The 22,281-nt window shown below is 39.9% G+C and overlaps 1 protein-coding gene across 4 annotated transcripts in view; it reads right to left on the bottom strand.

Moving 5' to 3' along the window:
* Positions 1-22,281, bottom strand: part of LOC122549289 (interleukin-6 receptor subunit beta-like) — an 80,224-nt gene that overhangs the window by 42,910 nt on the left and 15,033 nt on the right. For 2 of the 4 annotated variants that reach the window (XM_043688838.1, XM_043688829.1), the window contains exons 2-3: positions 16,431-16,559; positions 1,403-1,465 (exon numbers count right to left, since the gene is read on the bottom strand). In XM_043688838.1, coding sequence (XP_043544773.1) covers positions 1,403-1,465; positions 16,431-16,434 — 67 coding nt within the window. In that variant the 5' untranslated portion in view covers positions 16,435-16,559. Of the gene's footprint in view, positions 1-1,402; positions 1,466-16,430; positions 16,560-16,654; positions 18,100-22,281 lie in introns of those variants that run through there. The other 2 variants (XM_043688847.1, XM_043688856.1) reach the window with 2 other exon arrangements.

Below are 22,281 nucleotides of genomic sequence, written 5' to 3'. Positions count from 1 at the left end.
GTACATGTATGGAATGAGCTGCCAGAGGATGTGATGGAGGCTTGTACAATTGCAACATTTAAGAGGCATTTGGATGGGTATTTGAATAGGAAGGGTTTGGAGGGATATGGGCCGGGTGCTGGCAGGTGGGACTAGATTGGGTTGGGATATCTGGTTGGCATGGATGGATTGGACTGAAGGGTCTGTTTCCATGCTGTACATCTCTATGACTCTATTCTACTGCTGACTCAGACTGTAGTGCAGTATCAGAAGGAAGAAGAACAATTTTACAACTTATATAGTGTCTTTCTTGACCTCACAATGCCATAAAGTGTTGTTGAGTTAATGAAGAAATTTTGAAGTGCAGCACTATTGTAATAGTCTTCCCAAATGTAAATTTAAGCTAACTGCATCAGAAAAATAAATAACCAAATGCAGGAGAAAGAGATCACTCTGGAGATATACCATCTGGACCATAAATTCATAGAATCCCTACAGTGTGGAAGCAGGCCATTCAGTCCATCAAGTCCACACTGACCCTCTGAACAGCATCTCACCCAAACCCATCCTCTACCCTTTCACCCTGCATTTCCCACCGCTAATCCACCTAGCCTACACATCCCTGGACACTATGGGCAATTTAACGTGGCTAATCCAATAACCTGTACATTTTTGGACTGGGAGGAAACCGGAGCACCCGGAAGAAACCCAAGCAACCATGGTGAGAATATGCAAACTCCACACAGACCGTCACCCAAGAGTGGAATCGAACCTCAATCCTTGTCACTGTGAAGTAGCAGTGCTAACCACTGAGCAACGATGCCGCCCTGGCAGTTTATTATATTTATCTAGTTATTCAGATTTTCTATTTTGTTAAGTTCTCCATATTCCAGGTATGATGGGGATGACAATCTTTTCTTGATTTCTGCTTGTTTCTTATTTTCACCATAGTCCAGCTTTTTCACTGCAGGGAGATTGGGTGGGCGGGATGTCCTAAATTTTAACATACATTTAGTCACGATTGAAAGATAAAAATAATCAGGGAAAGAAAAATAAAAGCTGCTTTTACACTTGCAAATAGTAGCTGATAGATTAGAGTGGTGCTGAAGAGCTTTTGTCCGAAATGTCGATTTTCCTGCTCCTCAGATGCTGCCTGATCTGCTGTGCTTTTCCAGCACCACTCTAAACTAGACTCTGATTTCCAGCATCTGCAGTCCTCACTTTTGCCTAATATTAGCTGATAGCCAATGCAGAACTCCCTTGCTATGGAATGACAGAAATACTCACAACTTACATAAAAGGTGCAATGTCAAACAGAAGCAGAAAGATAGAGCTGTTCTCGAAGTACATCACAGGTTGAACTGTAAAGCATACCCATGCATCAGAGAAGACCATTACAATAATTATGTCATGCATTGCTTACCTCCAATAATAAATGTACTTATCATCACCCATATCCAGGTAGAAATTATATTTTGTGTGGTAACTGTAAAATTAAATATATAACTTATGAATTGATTTTAATTATTGAAACAAACACAATCTAACCGCAAAAATCAGTGACAAAAACAATTGGGAATTATCAACATACAAAAATGGATGTTTAACTGAAGCATGAATCTCTCTGTCCTCTCCATAAAGATTGGCTGACTCATTCCAGACTTAATTTACAATTTATCTTCTTTTGGAAATTGATAAGAATACAAATGGACTGACTGAATTTGATTTTCTTATTTTTGGGACATGAGCACCGTCAAGGCTGATAGCTATTATCCATCTGCAGGATTGAGTAATAACCAATAATTTTGACATGATTAAACAAGTAAGGAATCAAATGACATTGTGTTTGGTTGTAAAGCACTTTCTGAAAGGAAGAATAGCCATATGGTCCAAGTTAGAATCAAGGTTGATGGTTTCCTGGGTTTTTAAAAATATGGTTCAAGCTAATATAGACATTAGGATAAAAATTATGAAAATGTTTGAGATAAAAGAAACCTTTTATTCAAATATACTGCGAGGATTTAAATGGGTTTTAATTTGGTAAATAGGCCTATATATATATATATATATATATACACACACACACATTAGTTTTGTCTAAGTTTTAATTTATGCATCAATAGTTATTTTGGAATGCACAATTACTTTTAGTAAAGGATGAGTAAAGGAAGATAGGCTTTGGAGTTGAGATAATATTTGTCACTAAAGGGTGACACAACATACTCTCAGCAAACTCACAAAGTATTCTGCTGGTGCCACATTAGCTTGGTAAAGATTTATGAAGTTAGGAAGCTGAGGGACAAGATGTCATTAAATTCTCATTTTAAGGAATGAATAACGGGATAGTAGGAAGTGATATCAATAAGGTGGTTATCACTTTTAGAGAAACCAGTTAGGAATTGGACGCACCTGGCTGAACTGATTTTGATCACCCCTTGGTAAGGCAATTAGAGCTCAGGATACTTCTGATTACTATGAGGAGCCCCTTCCAACTCCATTTTGATTTAGCTCCCTCACTCCTCCCTCTTCCCCTCTCCCTCTCCCTCTCTGAGGACTTGCATTGCCCTTAACAAGCTTTGTATGTAAATGATTCAATTGGAAAAAATTGGTGATTTACTGGTGGTGGTTAATAGATACAAACAAAGGGTACAGATGATTTGATAATAGAAAAATATGTTTTGTTGTGTGTAAGAGTGCTTCAAGATAAAAAAAAATAATCTAAGGAAACAGTGGCAACAGAATTTATAAGCAGCAATACTTGGTAGTTCAATGCACAGAAGAAAAATCTGAAGACAAAAGGATAACGTCAGTCAACCAAACACAAGAGAACAGAACAAGAGACAAGTGCTTTGTCAGCCAGAAACCATGAGTTGGCGAACTGAAATGGATTAATTGAAAAATCATAGTTTTTATTGAAAATCATTTCTTTTATACTTGTTTTGATAAACTTAATTACATCTGCAAAACTTGTGAAACAAACTTGTCCCTGGAATGGTCCTGGCAAATAATCAGGATTAATAAACCTTTAGATTGGACTTTTCGACTCAGTTTATAAATGTAATTGAATTAAAGTCTCATAATTGAAATTAAGTCAAAATCTAAAATCTTGCCCTTGAAATGGTTGTGAGCTCTGATGAAATATTGTCAATGGCAGGCTACTGTTCTGGGAGAGGGATATAAATCCCACTATGTCAACTGGTGAAATGTGAATTGAGTAAACAAAAATCTGGAATTAAAAGTTGGCCTATTGACGACCATGTAATCATTGATGATTATTATAAAAATCCATCTAGTTCATAAATGTCTTTCGGGGAAGGAAATTTTCCATCCTTACCTAGTCTGTTCTACATGAGATCCTAGATTCTCAGGAATGTGGTTGACTATTAACTGCCCTCTGAATTGGCCTATCAAGCCACACAATATACCCAGCTGCTACAAACCCTAATCAAAAGAATAACACTGGCCTGACTATCTGGCATCAAACTAAGCACTGGAAATAACAGTCGTAAACTCAGCCCCCAGTCAACCCTATAAAGTCCTCCATACCAAAGTTGGTGGTTAGTACCAAAATTGGAAGAGCTGACTGATACACTAGTCAAGCACCAACCTGGCACAGTCACACTCACCTTACAGACAATGTCCCAGATATCACACCACCATCCTGGATATGTCCTCTCCTGTCAGTAGGATGGACCCACCGGACATTGTGGTACAGTTGTGTACAGACTTGAATGAGTTGCTTTGCGAGTTCTCAACAGTATTCCTGGACCCCATGAAATCTCATGCCATCAGGTCAAACATGGTCAAGGAAACAGACTGTCCTCCTCCACCCCCCCTCAACTGATGAATAACACTCCTCCTTGTTGAATACCACTTGCAGGAAGCACTAAGGGTGGAGAGGGCACAGAATTTACTCTGATTGGCAGACTTCAGTGTCCATCATGAAGAGTAACTTGACAGTACCTTTACTGACCAAGCTAGCCAAATTCTAAATGACAGAGCTGCCAGTCTGGGTCTGTAGCAGGAGTGAAGGAACCAACGAGAGGAAAAATTCTACTTGTCCTCGTCACACCAATCTACCTGTCACAGATCTGTCTCCTCATGACTACCGTGACAATAGGAGTGACTACCTCAAAGTCCTTGTGGAGAAGATGTCCCATCATCACAGTGAGGATACATTGTGTGGATGATACTAGCACCATGCTTAACAGGACAGATTTGTACAGATCTCGTAACACAAATTTGAAGTGTTATGGGTCACCAGCAGCAGCAGCACTCTATTCTACCATAATCTATAATGTTGTGGCCTGGCATATCCAGCATACTACAACAGAAAACAAGCCTGGAGATCAACACTGGTTCAATGAACAGTGCAGGTGGAGATGCCAGGAGCAGCACCAGGCATATGTAACAATGAGCTGTCGATCTGGTGAAGCTGCAACATGGGATTACTTGCATGCCAAATATCAGAAATAGAATGCAATAGACAAGACAAGATCTTAAAACCATTAGATCAGAGCTAAGCTCTGTGGTCTTGCTCCATCCAGCTACTTTATCAATGGCTTCCCCGCCATCATAAGATCAGAAAAGGGGATGTTTGCTGTTGATTGCCCAATGTTCAGCACCTTCTGTGACTCTCAGTTGTTGAAACTGTCCATGTCTATATGCAGCAAGACATAAACAACATCCAAGCTTGGACTGATAAGTGGCAAGTAACAATTACACTGCACCAGTGCCAGGCAATAATCATTTCCAGCAAAAGAGAATCTGATCATCATTCCTTGATATTTAATGGCATTACCATCACTTAATCCCCCATCAACAATGATCTGGGGGTTACCATTTACCATTTACTGAACTGCATGGGCTATATAAATACTATTGTTAGAAGAGCTAGTTAGAGGCTACAAGTTCTAACTCCCCACAGCAATCAAAACCATCTACAAGATACAAGTCAGGAGTGTGATGGAGTACTCCATACTTGCCTGGATGGGTGCAGCTCCAACAACACTCAAGAAGCTTGACACCATCCAGGACAAAGCAGTCCACTTATATGGGACCACATCTACCATCTTCAACTCTCAGTTGATTCACCTCCAACACAATATGAACCATCTACAAGACAAACTGCTGTGGCTCATTAAGACTCTTTTAATAGTACCTTCCAAAGCCAAGGTTCCCCTCACCATTCTGAACTGGAAATAAATCACCATTCCTTCAGTGTCACTGGGTCAAAATCCTGGAACTCCCTCCATAACAGCATTCTGTGTCTCCCTCTAGCACATGGACTGCAGCACTTCAAGAAGGCAGCTTACCATGCCTTTCTCAAGGGCATTTATAAATTGGCTATAAATGCTGCCCAGCCAGCAATGCTCATGAATGATACATGAACAAAATCCATGACTGACATATTTTTTTAAATTTGGCAGAATCTGTTGTAGCATCAGTGGGTCTCACCTACTGGCTGAAGAAACTCTTTCACCCATTCATTCCTCCTTATTCCTACCTTCTTATTCTATTTAATTTCCTCCTACAAACATTTTTTTTAACATTCTGCTCTCACACAACTATCTGTTATATGGATGGTACTGGTGTTCTAATGTATACAGACTGTGGGCATGAAATGTTGAAAGAACACCAGCAGTGTTGCCAGGAGGATATCAACCCTTTCTCGCCCCCACCCCTTCCACTGCCAGAATCATAGGATCACAGAGAACTCAGGCCACAGCATGTTTTGTGGGTTGGGGATGGTTTGCATATGGAGCAGAGGGGGTTGAAGCAAAGAAGCAAACACTCTGATCAGATACTGATTGCCAGAAAATGAGTTATTTGCTGTAGAATTCCTAGTTTCCGCCATGCTCTTGTAGCCAAGTAGTCGTGGCAGAGAATTCAGTGTTGGCAATGCCATTGAATATCAAGGGAACATTCTTCCTTATTGGAGGTTGTCATTGTCTGGCATTTTTGTGAAGCTCATGTTACTACTTATCAGCCAAGCCTGCAAGTTGTCCAGCTGGTGCTGCTTATAGAAATGGATTGCTTCAGAAATGATGCCAGTTTGACATAAACAGTAGGCAATTATCAAATATTCATATTTCCAGCCTTCTGTTGGAGGAAAGGTCATTGCTGAAGTAGCTGAAGAAGTTTAGATCTCAGCCACAGCTTTGTGGAACTCTTATGACAACATTGAAGCAGAGATGACTGGTTTCCAACAACCACAACCATCTTCCTTCTTGTTAAGTATGACTAATCGGTGGTGGGTCTTTCTCTGGTTACTAATCCTGATTCCTGATTTTGTCATCAAGTGGAGCTGGTGGGAGGAAAGGGTTAGAGTCAAGGACAGGGGTATGATTTTCAGGTACCACTCCCTTTCCTGCCATTCATGTCTCTAATTGCTTCAATCTTGGCCCCAACTCAGCAGGCAGGTGACCATGGTTTCGCAGTTCAGAAACGAGCCACAATTCTCACCCGTCAGGAAGGCAGGTAATCAGGGAGGTCGTGAGTTGAGGCCCTTAAGTGGCTATTGATTGTGTACTTAAGGGCCTCATTTTGCCAAGAACTAGTGTTGGGATGAGGTTGAAAATGTGTTGCTGGAAAAGCGCAGCAGGTCAGGCAGCATCCAAGGAACAGGAGAATCCTGAAGAAGGGATGCTGCCTGACCTGCTGCGCTTTTCCAGCAACACATTTTCAGCTCTGATCTCCAGCATCTGCAGTCCTCACTTTCTCCTTGGGATGAGGTTGACCTCGTTAACTACAAGGTTCATGATTGGCCCAGCTTAACAACCCCAATCAAGAACCACTTTGTTAACAATGTCAACCTGGTCCCAATCACGATAACTGGGCTACAGATAAGGATCCAACAAGAAGCTAAAGTCATATAATGGCCACCGTGAATCCTATTGAGCTAATACTGTGAGCTAAATGCAAAAACATCTGCTCTACATTCTCAGTACAGTGGTTTAGTGCCTCACAGCAACAAGGACCTGTGTTTGATTCCAGCCATGGGCAACAGTCTATGTGGAGTTTGTGTGCTCTCCCTGTGTCTGCATAGGTTTCCTCCAGGAGGTCTGGTTTCCTCCTACAGTCCAAAGATGTGTAGGCTAAGTGGATTGGCTATGCTATATGGCTATGTAGTGTCATGGGATATATTGCATGGTTAGCTATGGTAAAAACTCAATGTGGGGTGAGGGAGCTGGGTTGGATGCAGTTTGGATGGTTGGTTGATAGGTCAAATAGCCTCTTTCTGCACCATAAGGATTCTATGATTGTGCAATATAATTGTTCAGCATTATGATCTGATGCTGATCTATGCAGTTCCACAATGTTAACACTGTTGAAAATTAAATAGAAAATTAATCTTTCCTTTCCATAATTATTAACTCTAAGAACTTTTAATCATTGTAATTATCATTAGTAAATAAAAGGCTAGTGGCAAATCTATTTCACATTTAGATTATTGATTTCTTTTTAAAAGTTACTATTAACATTTTAATTGTTATGTAAATTTAGTCAAAAGTCTAAACACTTAGTATCAGTAGGATACAAATCTTTGGCCTAAAAAGTACCAATAATTGTTAGTATAAATGAGATACTATGTAATGTGGTAATATATAGTTCAGTTTGTTTATTTTGTCTTAAGAAATTAAAACTACCAAAAAATTGGTATTTGTGCTGATATTCATACCTATTGAATATAATTTCTTTCAAGAATCCTTCTAAATGTGGTGAGTATATAACTCCTCACCTTCACCACTGAGATGACTCTCAGGATTGTCTGCCAATTAGCTCATTAAGAATTGACAAGTGGATTATGTATTTTGTCCTATCACAGGCCTTAATGGTGACATCCCATCTTCTCCAGAAGCTGCCAGGTAGAGGCCAGCTGCTTCTAGTTACTAAAGTCTGCTGGGTGAGGCCCACCCCTCAGGAGATCTACTGCTGAGAAGGGAATCTTTTATATCCTTCTGCTCATTGGAGCTTGTGGGAAGAGAGGTTCAGAGTAAAGGGCGATTGCTTGTCTATAAGGGCCTTAATTGCTGGTAAATCAAGAAAGTTTCCACTGGACCTTGTTGCCCAGCATATCACTGCAGATGTGGCAAGAAGGGGCAAGTTTTGCTCCAGACCAAACTCATTTAATCATTTCCCCTTTTCACCACCTCCCTCACCAACTTCAGAGAGGAAAATTCCACCCTACTTCTTTTAAAATGTTAACCAGCCATTTCACCATTGAGCTGTGAGATATTCTTAAGGAAATGAGTCGTGTCAAACTATTGACTGAATTCTGGTAAGGAAGTGTGACAAATAAATCATGTCCCACCACAGTATTAGAACAGTGGGACTTGTGTTTTTGACTGACTGTGTGGACACTAAAAACATGCTGTTCTTTGAACAAAACTATTCTGAGAGAGTTTGACCGAGATACTTTTTGCAAAGGAGCAGTTCTACCTACCTGCTTTTTGATATTTGTTAACACTTGTAAAACTTAAACCTTCACTTGTACTTCCCTTCTATATTCCACTCTCCAGTTCTCCACACTGCCATCTCCCTCCCTTTAAATCTTCTGTCATTTTCCTCCCTACCTGGAACTAATTTTAATCCCCTTATCCTGTCCAGCTTTCTCCTTCAGCCCTTGAGGATTACAACTAAGAAACCAAAAATGTTTGAATGTTTGTATTGTTCAACAATAACATAACAATTACTTAAAAAGAATCAGGAATAATAATTTTTCAGAAAGCATGTTTTTTTTTAATAAAATCATAAAAGGTGCTGAAGAAGGTCATTTTGTCCCTGATGCCTCACTAAGGAACAGTCAGTTATCCCCAAAATGTAGTTGATTGTAAGTATAAGCGTGGATATGATCTGTTTTGTTTTCTTCCAGCTAAGTGTCGCACACATTATGTGGTTTCAGAAGAAATGAGACAAAGGCAGGAACTCTCACCTCAGCTGCTAAGTTGCATAACATTATCAAAACATTCAGTCCAGAAGTTCCTGCTGCCGAGGGTACTTGGTTCAAATTCTGTTATAAATCACAACCACAATAGGTTTTTCTTGTGCGCAGACAGGAAATATGTCACAAGCTGACTGAATATTACTCTTCTTGATGCCCTGCCAGATCATTTCACAAACTGTATTTTTTTTCTCTCTCTTTGTTCTGAATGTGTTTCCCTGATCTTTTGCCAGCAAAAAACATGAACAAAAACACACTTCCATCCAAAGGTTTCTTTTTCTGTAACCTTTTCAGGATGTTCTCAGACATAAATGTACAATTGCAGATCAATACTCCGGAAACCCCCAAGTCTGCAAGCATCAGCACTGATAGGTAAGTAGGACACAACCTCCATCACTTAGCAGTTTCAGGTTTTAAAAAAAACTGCCAATCTACAATTTCAGAGATTCTGAGATTCAGTGTGAAATTCTATAATGAGTGCAATAAAACCTAAAACAGATACAAACCAACTTCTTCAACCTCATCCCTATCATGGTTTAATAGATGGTGCACTATTACAGAGTGTCCCCTTATTTGGTAACTATGGCACCTAGTTTGCGATTCTCACACATCATCTCAACATCAACCCTGTTAAGTCCTTCAGAATCTTATATGGTTCAATAAGATCAACCCTAATGAATAAAGGCCCAAACTGTTTAGCCATTTTTTTGAGAAGTCAACCCTTTCATCCCAGGAATCAGCCTCGTGAATCACTTTTCAACTGCCTCCAATGCCAGTATATCCTTTCCTAAATACAGAGACCAAAACTTCACATAGTGCTCCAGATGTGGCCTCTCTAACACACTGCACAGTTGTAACAAGCCTTCACTATATTTAAACTCTTCCAGCAATAAAGGGCAAAATTCCATTTGCTGTCTTAATTACTTGCTGTGTCTGCATGCATTTTTGTGTTTCGTGCACAAGAACATCCATATCCCTCTGTGTTCCACTTTTCTTAGTGTCTTGGCACATTTAAATAACAGTCTATCTTTTGATTCTTCCCACCAGTATATAAAAGTACAAAACTTCACCCTTCCTACATTAAACTTCATCTCTGCCAAAATGTATACCCATTTGCTTAATCTTACTATATCCTTTTACAGATTTTCCTCTGTCCTCATCACAAAATGTGTTCCCACCTATCCTGCAGCTTCTGCAAATTTGGATACATTACACTCTGTGCCTCCTCCAAGCTATTAATGTAGGTCATTATATTTGAGGTTCTAGGACTGATCCTTGCGACTCTCCATTGGTTACATCTTCCAAACCTGAAAAGACTGATCAATCCCCATATTGTTGTCTTGTATCTGTTAGCTAATCCTCAATCTATGCTAATATACTACCCCGAACATAGTGAGCTCCTATCTTCTGTAATAACCATTTATCAGATGCTGTCTGGAAAGCCAAATGCAATAGATCTACCAGTTCCCCTTAATCAACTCTGCTTGTTGTATCCTCAAAGAACTCCAGCAAATTTGTCGAATGTTAATTTCCCTTTCATAAAACCATGTTGATTATGTTTGATTGTTTTAAGCTTTCTAAATGTCCAGCAATTTCTTCCTTAATAATGGACTCTAGCATTTTCTCAACATATGCTAAGCTAATTGACCTATTGGTTTCTGCTTTCAGTCTCCCTCCTTTCCTCAACAGGGGTGTCACGTTAGTGGTTTTGCAATCAGCTGAAACATTCCTGGACTGCAGTGAGTTCTGGAATATTCTAACTTATGCCTTCACTATCTCTGTTGCCACTTCCTTTTAGCCCCTGGATGGAGGCCATCAGGTCCCCGTGACTTGTCTGTCTTCAGTCCTGTTATTTTGACAAATACTTTATCCCTCGTGATTGTGACCCTGATATATCTTCCCTCCCATTATACCTTGCTTATCTACTAGCTTTGGGATGTTTGCAATGTCCTCCACTGTGAAGCCCAGTGCAAATATTTGTTTAAATTATCTGCCATTTTGCTGTTCCCTAGTATCACTTTCCCAGTTGTATTGTGGAATTTGCACATTCTCCCCGTGTCTGTGTGGGTTTCCTCCGGCTGCTCCGGTTTCCTTCCACAGTCCAAAACAATGTGCAGGTTAGGTGAACTGGCCATGTTAAATTGCCCGCAGTGTTAGGTGCAGGGGTAGATGTAGGGGAATGGGTCAGGTTGGGTGCGCTTCAGCGGGTCGGTGTGAACTTGCTGGGCCGAAGGGCCTGTTCCACACTGTAAGTAATCTTAAAAGAAAAAAAAGAGTCCCACATATACTTTCGTTACTCTTTCTTTTAATATATCCATATAAACTCTTGCTGTTTGTTTTTATATTTCTTACCAATTTTCTCTCATATTCAATTTTCTCCCTCTACATTTGCATTTTAGTCATCTGCTGCTGGTTCCTAAAAAAAACCTCCCAATTCTCTGACCTACCACATGTTTTCAGTCTTGTGTGCCTTAGTTTTTGATTGGATACACTCCTTAATCATATTTATTAACCATGGGTGATTCAGCCTTCTCACTGAGTGCTCCTCCTTCATCAGAATTAAATTTTGCTGACAGTTATGAAATATTTGCTTCAATACCTGCCACTGCTCAACCTCAGACGTACTCCTTAGTCTATTTTCCCAGCCCACTGTGAGTTTGTGAGCAATTGTTACATCTTTGAGAGAAAGTAACTTTGCACCAATTTACATTACACAAGCAGACCCTAAAATAATTATGACAAAAATGTTCATAGTTAAATAAAATTAAAGTGCCAGAGGTACTCGAGGTTTAGCAGCACCTATTGGGAGAGAGAAAAAGTTAACACTGTATCAAACGTGACTCTTTTGCTTGGTAATGTTACAAGAATAAACATGGGGTCTGTGCTACTTGTCACCTCTGGGCATGAGTAGAGTAGGTGAATGATTCAAATGAAACTGTTGACTTCCTCTCTCCATTCCTAATCATCTCAAATTTTAAAACCATTGGTTTTGCTGTAAGACAAGGATTCTAACAAACTCCAGATTTTCAATCCACGCCATGTCCTCCCAAACACAGTCATTTTCAAGTACTGATAGAAGGTGGAAGAAAGAGGGAGGGAGTTATTCAGCCAGAGGGAGTGTATTTAAGTGTCACACAGTGCATGTGTAATATGGGAGTTGTGAGTATAACACACAAGAACAGCATTGTTGCTGAAGGGCCAAATTATGTAGGCCTTGGCCTAAAAGCCTCAGGAGCTTGATAACACAGATCCTGTTTTTAGATAAAGGCAACTTTTGAGAATCATGTCTTGGTTCAAATGGTTGTGTGTTGGAGGTAGCAATGAGGTGGAATTATTAGTACAGTATTTGCAAGAATCAGAAGATTGCTTGGCAGTTCTGTTGTCCACAATTTGATCATGTGACTGCTCTAGGGCAAGTATCAAATTGGTTCCTGTTAAAGGTCCAAAGATGATCTATGCTTCCATGGTTACTTGGAATGTCAAATTGAAGAGGACTGTCTCCCCAGGCCAAAAGGCCAGGACCTTAGTCTCAAACAAGCATCGCATAAGGCTTCATTGTTTTCACTTGGGACTAGTAAACCTTTCTCTCAAATTAGTTTCAGGGTGACTGTACATACAAACTCCTGGTCAGTCTGGTCTCCCACCTCCACATGCTGTTACCATCATGGAATTGCCTCACTATCAGTATTCTGGGGTTTCCAGAAACTCATCTGAATTAACTAGGCAAACACAATTCCTACAAGTGCAGGTCATAACCTAGGAATCCAGCAGCAAGCGAGTTGCCTACTGATTCCCCAAAGCCTGTCCACCTTATACAAGGTATAAGTCAGGAGTGTGATGGAATACTCCCCACTTGCCTGGATAGGTGCAGCTCCAACAATAGGAGAAAGTGAGGACTGCAGATGCTGGAGACCAGAGTTGAAAAATGTGGTGCTGGAAAAACACAGCAGGCCAGGCAGCATCCGAGGAGCAGGAGAATCGACGTTTCAGGAAGAAGGACTTATGCCTGAAACATCGATTCTCCTGCTCCTCGGATGCTGCCTGGCCTGCTGTGTTTTTCCAGCACCACATTTTTCAACACAGCTCCAACAATACTCAAGCAACTTGACACCATCCAGCACCAATCAGCTTGCTTCTTTGGCACCACATTCACAACATTTACTCCAATGACTACTCAGTAGCAGTGGTGTTTACTATCTACAAGATGCATGACAGAAATTCACCAAGGATCCTCTTGACTTGGAAATGCATCGCTATTCCTTCAGTATAACTGGCTCAAAGTCCTGGATCTCCCTGCTGAATGTCATTGTGGTCTACCTGCAGCACATGGGTTACAGCAGTTCAAGAAGGCAGCTCACCATCACTTTGGAGCAGTATAAATGATATACCTGCAATAAATCCTTATCAAGTCTCAGCTACCTGAGCGTTCTATTGCAACAGAGTAGCCAATTACCTCCTGCACTTCTGCTATGGAAGAAGCACTGAAGAAAAACTCACGCTAATGTCAACAGCATATTTCTTCATACACTGACTCTACAGGGAACTGTAGGGGGAAGGATGTATAAGGGTGTATAAGGGGAAGAATGTCAAAAAGAAACTCAACGTCTCAAGACTCAAAGTGGATACTATGAGGCAAAACTTCTCAATTCTGGATTGCAGCTAGATAGTGTCAAATTGTCTGTCACACAATGGAGGACAACCAGAGAACTTTCAGAGATCTAGGACAGTCCATCACCCCAGAACACTTGAGTCACGCCATTCATAAGCCCTAAGACTGTGCCCCAAACTTCTTTCCAAAACATGAAACGCAACATAGTAGGGACCATTTTCATTTGCATTCCATAACTATGGTCTCACTAGCTGCACCAAAAAAGCTGTCCCGAAAAAGCAATATGTGAAGCAAACTATTTCAACCAAAATGATCATCAAATATACCTACCTGAACAGTTCACAATGACAAGTAAGCCAATATCAGAATAGTTTATTTCCTTTGACAAACCAAAACAGGGACTGCAAAGAGGAATTAGTCTCTCAACTAAAGTGAAGGTATACTGAGAAGTTGTCCTTCCCATGTCTTGTGGAGTTATAGAAAACTTACTCTAAGTATGCAAGAAAGCTACATCACCTTGACCTAGGGAGGCAGTGGTATGTCAATAGACCACCGATCCAGAATCCCAGACTAATGTTCTGGGGAGATGAGTCCAAATCCCATCATGACAGATGATTTAAAATTAAAAGTTAGCCTAATTGTTACCATTAGTGTTTAAAAATATTCATAATTACTTTCATTCAGGCTGCAAAAGACAAAGGGATAAGTATTAAAGTAACAGAACAGAGACCTGCGGTGTGAGAATGTGTATTTGGAATTTGGACATTCATACAGTGAGTTAAAGAACATGCAGGAAATTGACTTGGGCACCAATATCATCAATGGGATGATGAAATATTACCCCATTGCAAAAGGGTCTACAAGTTCATTTAATCCAAATCAAATGTCTTTGTTGCTTAGACTAGGCTTGCTTTCCCATGCACTTCACAGACTAAGTGTTGAGCTCATTGAAGTTTTAAGTTGATTAAAGGGGTTGTTAGGATAGTTAGAAACTATTTCCTATCGTGGGCTCAATATCCCTCCATCTGATACTGAGTAGCTATGAATGACAAACCACTATATGAGGCCAGAGGCTGGGCAACTATCAGGACATGCAGGAGACCCATGGTAATCCCATTAGATTATAAGGCATCATGAAATCCGAATGGGCTAAAGGATCATTTTTTCTCAAGCAGCTCAATAATGAGCTTAATTGACATCCTGCTATGTGTGGATGAGTGACTCACCTGCAACCTAATAAATGTAAGACAGGTATTCTGCCACTTGGAATTGAACACATGACTCCCATCCAATTTGCCTGCACAGATGCTGCCTGAACTGCTAAGCATTTCTGGAATTTTCTATATGTTTCCAGCATCTGCAGTATCTTACTTTGACATGTATTAAACTTGGGTTGATGCCATTCAATGGCAACATCAGGAAAAGCATTTTCACATAAGGAGGAGTGAAGCAATTTCCCAGTGTCATGAAATCATCCTCCCAAAAAAGCTGCTGAGGTCAAGTCAACTGAAAATTGCATCGCTAAGATTGATCATTTAAAATTGTTTGGTTGTCCATGTGAACCACTGCATTGTATGGAAAACACTACAGAGAGCTGTTTAAACTCAGTGACTAAGTGGAAGAAAAATGATGAATTAACATTTTCAACACAGGGTCTAGCTTCCTATAACATTTGCTTGTTCGGAATCTGAATGTAGAACTCAGTATGTGATTCACATTTTTTTGTCCATTAAATTAATAGATGAAAGTTTCTGAGCACTATTAATTTCCAAGTCTAAATTTTTGCTGTGAGTTCCTCATATCAAGTATTGCCTAAGGAACACTAACTCGTTAAATCTGCCAATACAGTCAACCTCAAATAGCATTTTAATGAAAATATTTTAAAAATTGGAAAATTAACATCAGATTTTATCTCTACACTTCAGGATTTTCTTCACAACAATTACATATTCTCATCTCACCACTTAAAGAAATCAGGAAGTAACAAGAAGATAAAGGAAATGATTTGTAGTTTCACAACATTGCAAAGCCACAACTTTTCCAGATCTTATATGTGGTTCATTTTACAAATTCATTATTTAAGATAGTTTAATTTAAAAGGACCCCCAGCTGAAACAAAAAACTTGGAAATGTAGAAATTAATAGCAAGACATCCCTAAGCATCCCAGCCATTATGTTATTGTTTACATGTAGCAACATTGTGAAAATTACCTAACTACAACATGCATTTATGGAACACTTTAAAATGTAGAAAACAACTCAAAGCATTTCACTGACCAAGAAGCATGGATGCCAGGCAAAGAAGATATTAGGAAGAATGACCAAACCATGGTCAACACATCAATTGAGTTGGAAGTTTGACAGGTGAAGAGCTTTAAAGATGAAATTCCGGAACATAAAGTACAGAGTTCTGATGCATTACTATCAACTTTAAGGCAAAGGGCATAGAAGAAGAATGACAAGATCTATTTAAAGCTGCAAATTATAATCAAAAATCCAATATTCAGTCTGTGATCATATGAGCAATTGAACCTTGCTATCTTTTTCAGATTTATTCATGGGATGTAGATATCTATGTCTAGGGCAGTATTAAGTGACCATCCCTATTGTTCTGGAGAAGGTGGCAGTGAGCTGTCTTTGTGACCTGCTACAGTCCTTGGGGTGTAGCCCAAGAGCTGTCAGGAAGGGAGTTCTTGTATTTTGACCCAGCCACAATGTAGGACCAGCTGCTCGTTCAATCATATCTGAAACTTGTTTTATTTCTTTATTAGATTACAAGGCATTCACTATTTAACATAAGTTAGTACAGAGTAATACGAACATATGAACACACTCATAATTTCATCTGTGGTGAAAACATACAAGTTATCTCTTACCAAGCTACTCAATGAAACTTACACATTGTTGGTAGATCCAGAAGACTTTTGCTTATCCAGATTACAATTGTTTGGTGTCACCAGGAACCATTTTAATTCTTCAGAACTGTGAATGAAATATGTAGGAAATGGGCAGCAGATCCAATAGCATCTGCAAACAAAAATGCAGATTAACATTGTGAGTGCTGATTTAGCTTTGGAATTTGGCTTGTGACAAAAGGCTTATAGCTGAAACACTCAACTGACTTTTCAGATGTTTAAAGCTGACCTTGTATCACACCATCTGCAGCTATAATTCAGATTCCCAACAGTTCCATGATATTTTCAGCTGGTGTGAAGAAAAAGGATGCAGGTCATGTATCAAATGATCACACTGAATTTCAATTCTGTACCATTCGATTACACTGCACTGTACAAATGTAACTAAATGACTAATTGGAGGTTTGTAATCTTTAAATTAAGGAACCCTAAGGATCACTGATTTGGCTGTCAACATCATTGCAAATCATTTTCAAAGTTCCAATACACAGAGCATACAGTGGCAACCGAAATATAATCCACTTCAAAGAACACTGCCAAACTAATGTACAATAAACTGAAGTATGAAATTAAATTTTACTTCCCAATGTTTTAGAGAATCTACTTTTTAAAATTATTTTCTTCTGGTGTCACTCTGAATGCACTTGAAGGTTTGCTTTGGCATTCTCTACAAATTGTTGGAGTCGGAAAATATCATGGGCTTCCAGTCATCCGGAACCTCTTATCACTAATACTTCAACATGTCATCATAAGTTGTATTTTTTTTTAGTTTGAAACAATTTTGATCTTACTCCACCTCCTGACATTTTATTATTAATCTCTTTCACCATCCAGAGTTTGCTTAGCCATCTTAATATGAAATGACAATCATTTAAAATGAAGAATCACATATTGCTGGCCACTGAAGAATTCAGGCAACAAAGCTTATGAGGATAACCTCAGCAATTACACACTGTTCAATTTAAGTTCAGTAACTTCCAGAAATCTTTATTCAAGATAGTCACGTGGAAAAATGTGGGTTGACTAAGAAGAGCCAGTGTGAATTTCTAAAGGGAAGTCATGAATGACTAACTTGCTGGAGTATTTTGAACGGGTACCAGAAAGAGTAGATGAGGGTAATGTTGATTTGGTATACATTAATTTCCAGAAGGCATTTGATACCATGTCATACAACAGACTTAGGAGAGAAGTGATAGCTCATGGACTAAAAGGAAGAAAACATCATGGATACAACATTAGCTGAGTAACAGGGAGTAATGGTCAAGGGGTACCTTTCAGGCTGGAGGAAGGTTTGCAGTGGCATTCCCCAGGGGGACTGTCTTGGAAGCCTTGCCTTTTCTGATATTAATTAACGATCTAGATTTTGGAGTGCAGGAAAAAATTTCAAAGTTGGCAGATAATGCAAAACTTGGCAACATTACAAACTGTGAGGAGGAGTGTGGAAGTCCAAGAGGATATAGACAAGTTGGTCCAGTGGGCAGACAGGGAGCAGCAATGTTCCCAGTGAGTTTCTTGCTGTCGCACAGATCTCTGAGATCCATGCACTGCAGCAGCTTCCAGAGGCATAAACCATTCACCTGCATGGCCAACCAGCTTGTACAGAGCTTCAAAGCAACTGTTCAACTGCAGGGGCTGAACATGGAGAAGTCTGAGCTGATACAGTTTGGCAGCAAGTACTTGGTCAAATACTATAAGGTCACAATTTTTAAGTGATGCAAGACAAGTTGAGAGAGCAGTAAATAACACATACATATTCCTGGGCTTTCTTAAAAGGAGCAGAGTACAAGAGAAAAAAGGTGAAGTTGAAAAATCAACATATTATACAAAATCCTTATCAGATCTCAGGCAGACTTGTGTGTACAATTCTGGATGCCAGATTTTATGAATGCGTGGATGTGAATGCATTGGAGGTTTATAAGAATGGTTTGCGAGATGAGAACCTTCAGTAAAGAGAACAAATTGGAGAAAGTGGAGAAAAGAAGGCCAAGAGGAAACCTGATAGAAGCTTTCAACATCATGAGAGGGCGAGATAGGATAGATAGTGAGAAATGCTCCTGCTCAGAAAAACAAACAGCAAGTGGTATGAGATCACCTTTTTTCACAGAGAGTCATCAGGGCATGGAATATACTAGAAGTTTGATGAAGGTAGGTCCAACTGAGATATTGAAGAGGACACTGGATGGTTGTTGGAATAGAAACAGTATGTGAAGGTACAGAGAAAAAGCAGTACATTACTAAATGACACTTTTCATTTGGGGAGCCAGTGCAGACAGAATGCAGACACCTCCTTTTGCACTTTGATACTTTAATTCTGGGATCCCAAATCACTCCTGGCTCAGCAATTCAAAACTTTTTTTTACCCTCTGTATTGATTATGAGACTAGTAGGGAGGAGAGTTGGTTCCTATTGGGAACAGGAGACAGAAATTACGATGTGAGGCTGAAAGCCGTGTTGAAAAACGAAGTCTTGTAAAAGCAGGCGGATGTGGTGGAAAGTGAGTTACTTTTGCAGATGCTGATAGTTACTGCTGTTTGAGCAGAAATGTTTATATACATCTCACTACATAATAAAACATTGCAAATATATTCTAAAATTATATGTAATCAGCGAAGCTAATTAGAGTTCCAGAAAGGACTGGACTACCCAAACAACTGCAATAAGAGAATTGGAAGGATTTGAGGCATCATTTAGCTCTGTGCAAGCGAGAGTTTGTTTTAAAAATGTATGTGCGAACTCCAACACGAGTTTATTCTCAACGAACTAAATATGTATTTAAAAATAGACACTCAATATTTTCCTCGCTGGTCTTTTTGATTTAAAAAAATCACATTCAATAAATGTTTCTTTACAAACAATGATGTTTATTACATTAAACAATAATTGCTGTGGTCGTGTGAGCTCTGCCTGCGATTTCCTTCAATTCGCTTAAAAACATTGCCATTTCCCATAAGCTTTGCTGCCTCGATCTTTTGACAATAGACACCAGTAACTCGGGAAGGTTGAAGTTGGGGTCTGGTATGTGTAAATAATGTGGAATACAGCGTTAAGATGATGAGGCTTCAGGGGATGCAGGAAAGCGTCTCACCGTTCCGGAAACCACTCTCCTTGCTGCAGCGCGTTGCTAGATAAAGTCTGTACAGTCTCTGGCTCTCAGCAATCTGACAACCCAGCAGCCAGCGGCAGACAATGTGAGTGACAAGGGCTCAGCACTGCCAACATTGTACAGTGCCCTGGACTGCCGAGGAAAGGAATCAATTACAAACTTTATTGTAAAACATGAAGCATTTGGCACAACAATCACATGACTTTCGCGTATGTTTTGCTTCTTCAGAAAAACAAAACTAATGCTAACAGCTGCGTATTTTGTCATGCGCATACGCCCATCAAAATTGCTCATGATCAGCTTCCAGCACTTTGGCACCAAATCATTGAACTCTTCACATTAAAGGCCAGGGGTTCGGAAATGAAATCGAGATTAAGTGCATTCACACCGCGTCCGGATTTTGTGGTTCACATTGCATGGAAAAATAATATGAAAATAGTAATAATTGGTAAGGTACAAAAGGTGATTGATAATTAACAAGTAAGGGCAAACTGCATAAATGTGTAAAATGTGTAAGTGAGATTAGCACCTTTTTTGCATCTTTAGCATTTATTTTTAAGTAATTTTTCCTTCCCAAAGCAAATAATTTGTTTGAGCAAAAGGATGCCAACGTCATTAAAAACAAAACTTAGGTCCTGAGCCTTTTCCACAGTAGGTATTCTATGACAAAAAAAAGCTTTAACATGTACTTTAACTGGAAAAGGGTCCTTATGCCTGCAAGCAGTTTAATGTGATAACCCCAGTAAGTGATTACAGTGGCGCAGTCAATCAATGCTCCTCTTGGTGCAGAGACCAGGAAGGTACAAGTTCTGGCTGAGGCAAGAACTTCCATTTGTACCACAATTATGACCTTCATAGAATTATACAGTAGAGAACAGGCCATTCAGCATATCAGGTAATCCAAGATGGAGGTCAGGAAAAATTTCTGGCTGTAAGGGCTGCTCCTTTTTTTTGAGGTATTTTAGGCATTGGAGGTGATTTCCTTGAATTCCAGGAGCAGCAATTACTGTTTTATATGCTGTTGCATTGTTTTGGAACTTTGGAAAAAAAAGTCAAAACAACAGCAGTTTTCAAAGGGAAAAGAACAGACAAAGGAAGCACATGGTGAGGACAGTGCAGGAGAGAAAGAGAGAGAACCTGTACAGTTACTGCCTTTGCTGTTTGAACTCGTGTTGGACATCGGAGTGCATCTGGGAAAATTAACAAACAGTGAAATTCACAACTAATCTTGGAGGAACTGTTGGGCGAAGTTTACAGCACAGAATCAGATAAGTTAATTGTTGTTTTAAATCTGTCCAAGAGAAAGGCTGCAGTAGTGAGTATAGTGGATTCTTTCTTGATTATATGTTTTTGGAGATAAGTCTCTTGATTAAACCGAAAATATAAGCCATAGCTATTAATTTAACCGGGGCAGTGTTTGTAGAGGAATAAGACAATGTTACTTTCTGGGTCTGTAGATTGTGAAGGAGCAAAAATGGCCTTTGTAGTGATATGTACTTCTTGTCAGATGTGGGAGTTTAAAGAGAGTTTAAGAGTTACTGTGGATTATATCTGCCATAAATGCTGTTGGATGAAAATCTTATCAGATCAAGTGGATAGGTTGGAGAGACAGATGGAAGCGAAGAGGAATTTGCGACAGCTACAGTATGTGATGATGGCAGTTATACGAAGGGGGGAAAGTCTCAGATACAGTCATATAGATGGGTTAACTCCAGGAAGGGTAAGAGAGGTAGGCAGCTAGTGCAGGAGTCTTTTATGGATATACCCATTTCAAACAGATATGCTGTTTTGGAAAATGTAGGGGGTGATTCTCAGGGGAACGTAGCACATACAGCCAAGTTTCTGGTATTGAGACTGGCTCTAATGCAACGAGGGGTATGTCGGCTTCCAAGAGATCAATTGTGTTAGGGGATTCTGTAGTCAGAGGTACAGACAGATGTTACTGTGGCCAGCAGAGAAAAAAACAGAATGGTGTGTTGTTTCCCTGGTGCCAGGATCAAGGCTGACTCAGAGAGGGTGCAGAATGTTCTCACGGGGGAGAGAGGCCAGCAGGAGGTCATTGCCCACATTGGAACCAATGACATTGGAAGGGAAAAGATTGAGATTCTGAAGGGAGATTACAGAGAGTTAGGCAGAAATTTAAAAAGGAGGTCCTCAGGGGTAGTAATATCTGGATTACTCCCAGTGCTACGAGCGAGTGAGGGCAGGAATAGGAGGATAGTGCAGATGAAGGCATGGCTAAGGAGCTGGTGTATGAGAGAAGGATTCACATTTTTGGATCATTGAAATCTCTTTTGGGGTAGAAGTGACCTGTACAAGAAGGACGGATTGCACCTAAATTGGAAGGGGACTAATATACTGGCAGGGAAATTTGCTAGAACTGCTTGGGAGGATTTAAACAAGTAAGGTGGGGAGGGTGGGACCCAGGGAGATAGTGAGGAAAAAGATCGATCTGAGACAGGTACAGATGAGAACAGAAGTGAGTCAAACAGTCAGGGCAGGCAGGGACAAGGTAGGACTAATAAATTAAACTGCATTTATTTCAATGCAAGGGGCCTAACAGGGAAGGCAGATGAACTCAGGGCATGATTAGGAACATGGGACTGGGATATCATAGCAATTACAGAAACATGGCTCAGGGATGGACAGGACTGGCAGCTTAATGTTCAAGGATACAAACGCTACAGAAAGGACAGCAAGGGAGGCAAGAGAGGAGGGGAAGTGGCATTTT

The sequence above is a fragment of the Chiloscyllium plagiosum genome, chromosome 1 (genome assembly GCF_004010195.1).
Source record: "Chiloscyllium plagiosum isolate BGI_BamShark_2017 chromosome 1, ASM401019v2, whole genome shotgun sequence".
In the NCBI taxonomy this organism is placed as follows: Eukaryota; Metazoa; Chordata; class Chondrichthyes; order Orectolobiformes; family Hemiscylliidae; genus Chiloscyllium; species Chiloscyllium plagiosum.
Note: the sequence above shows the minus strand (reverse complement) of the source record. Positions and strands in the feature narration are given on the sequence as shown.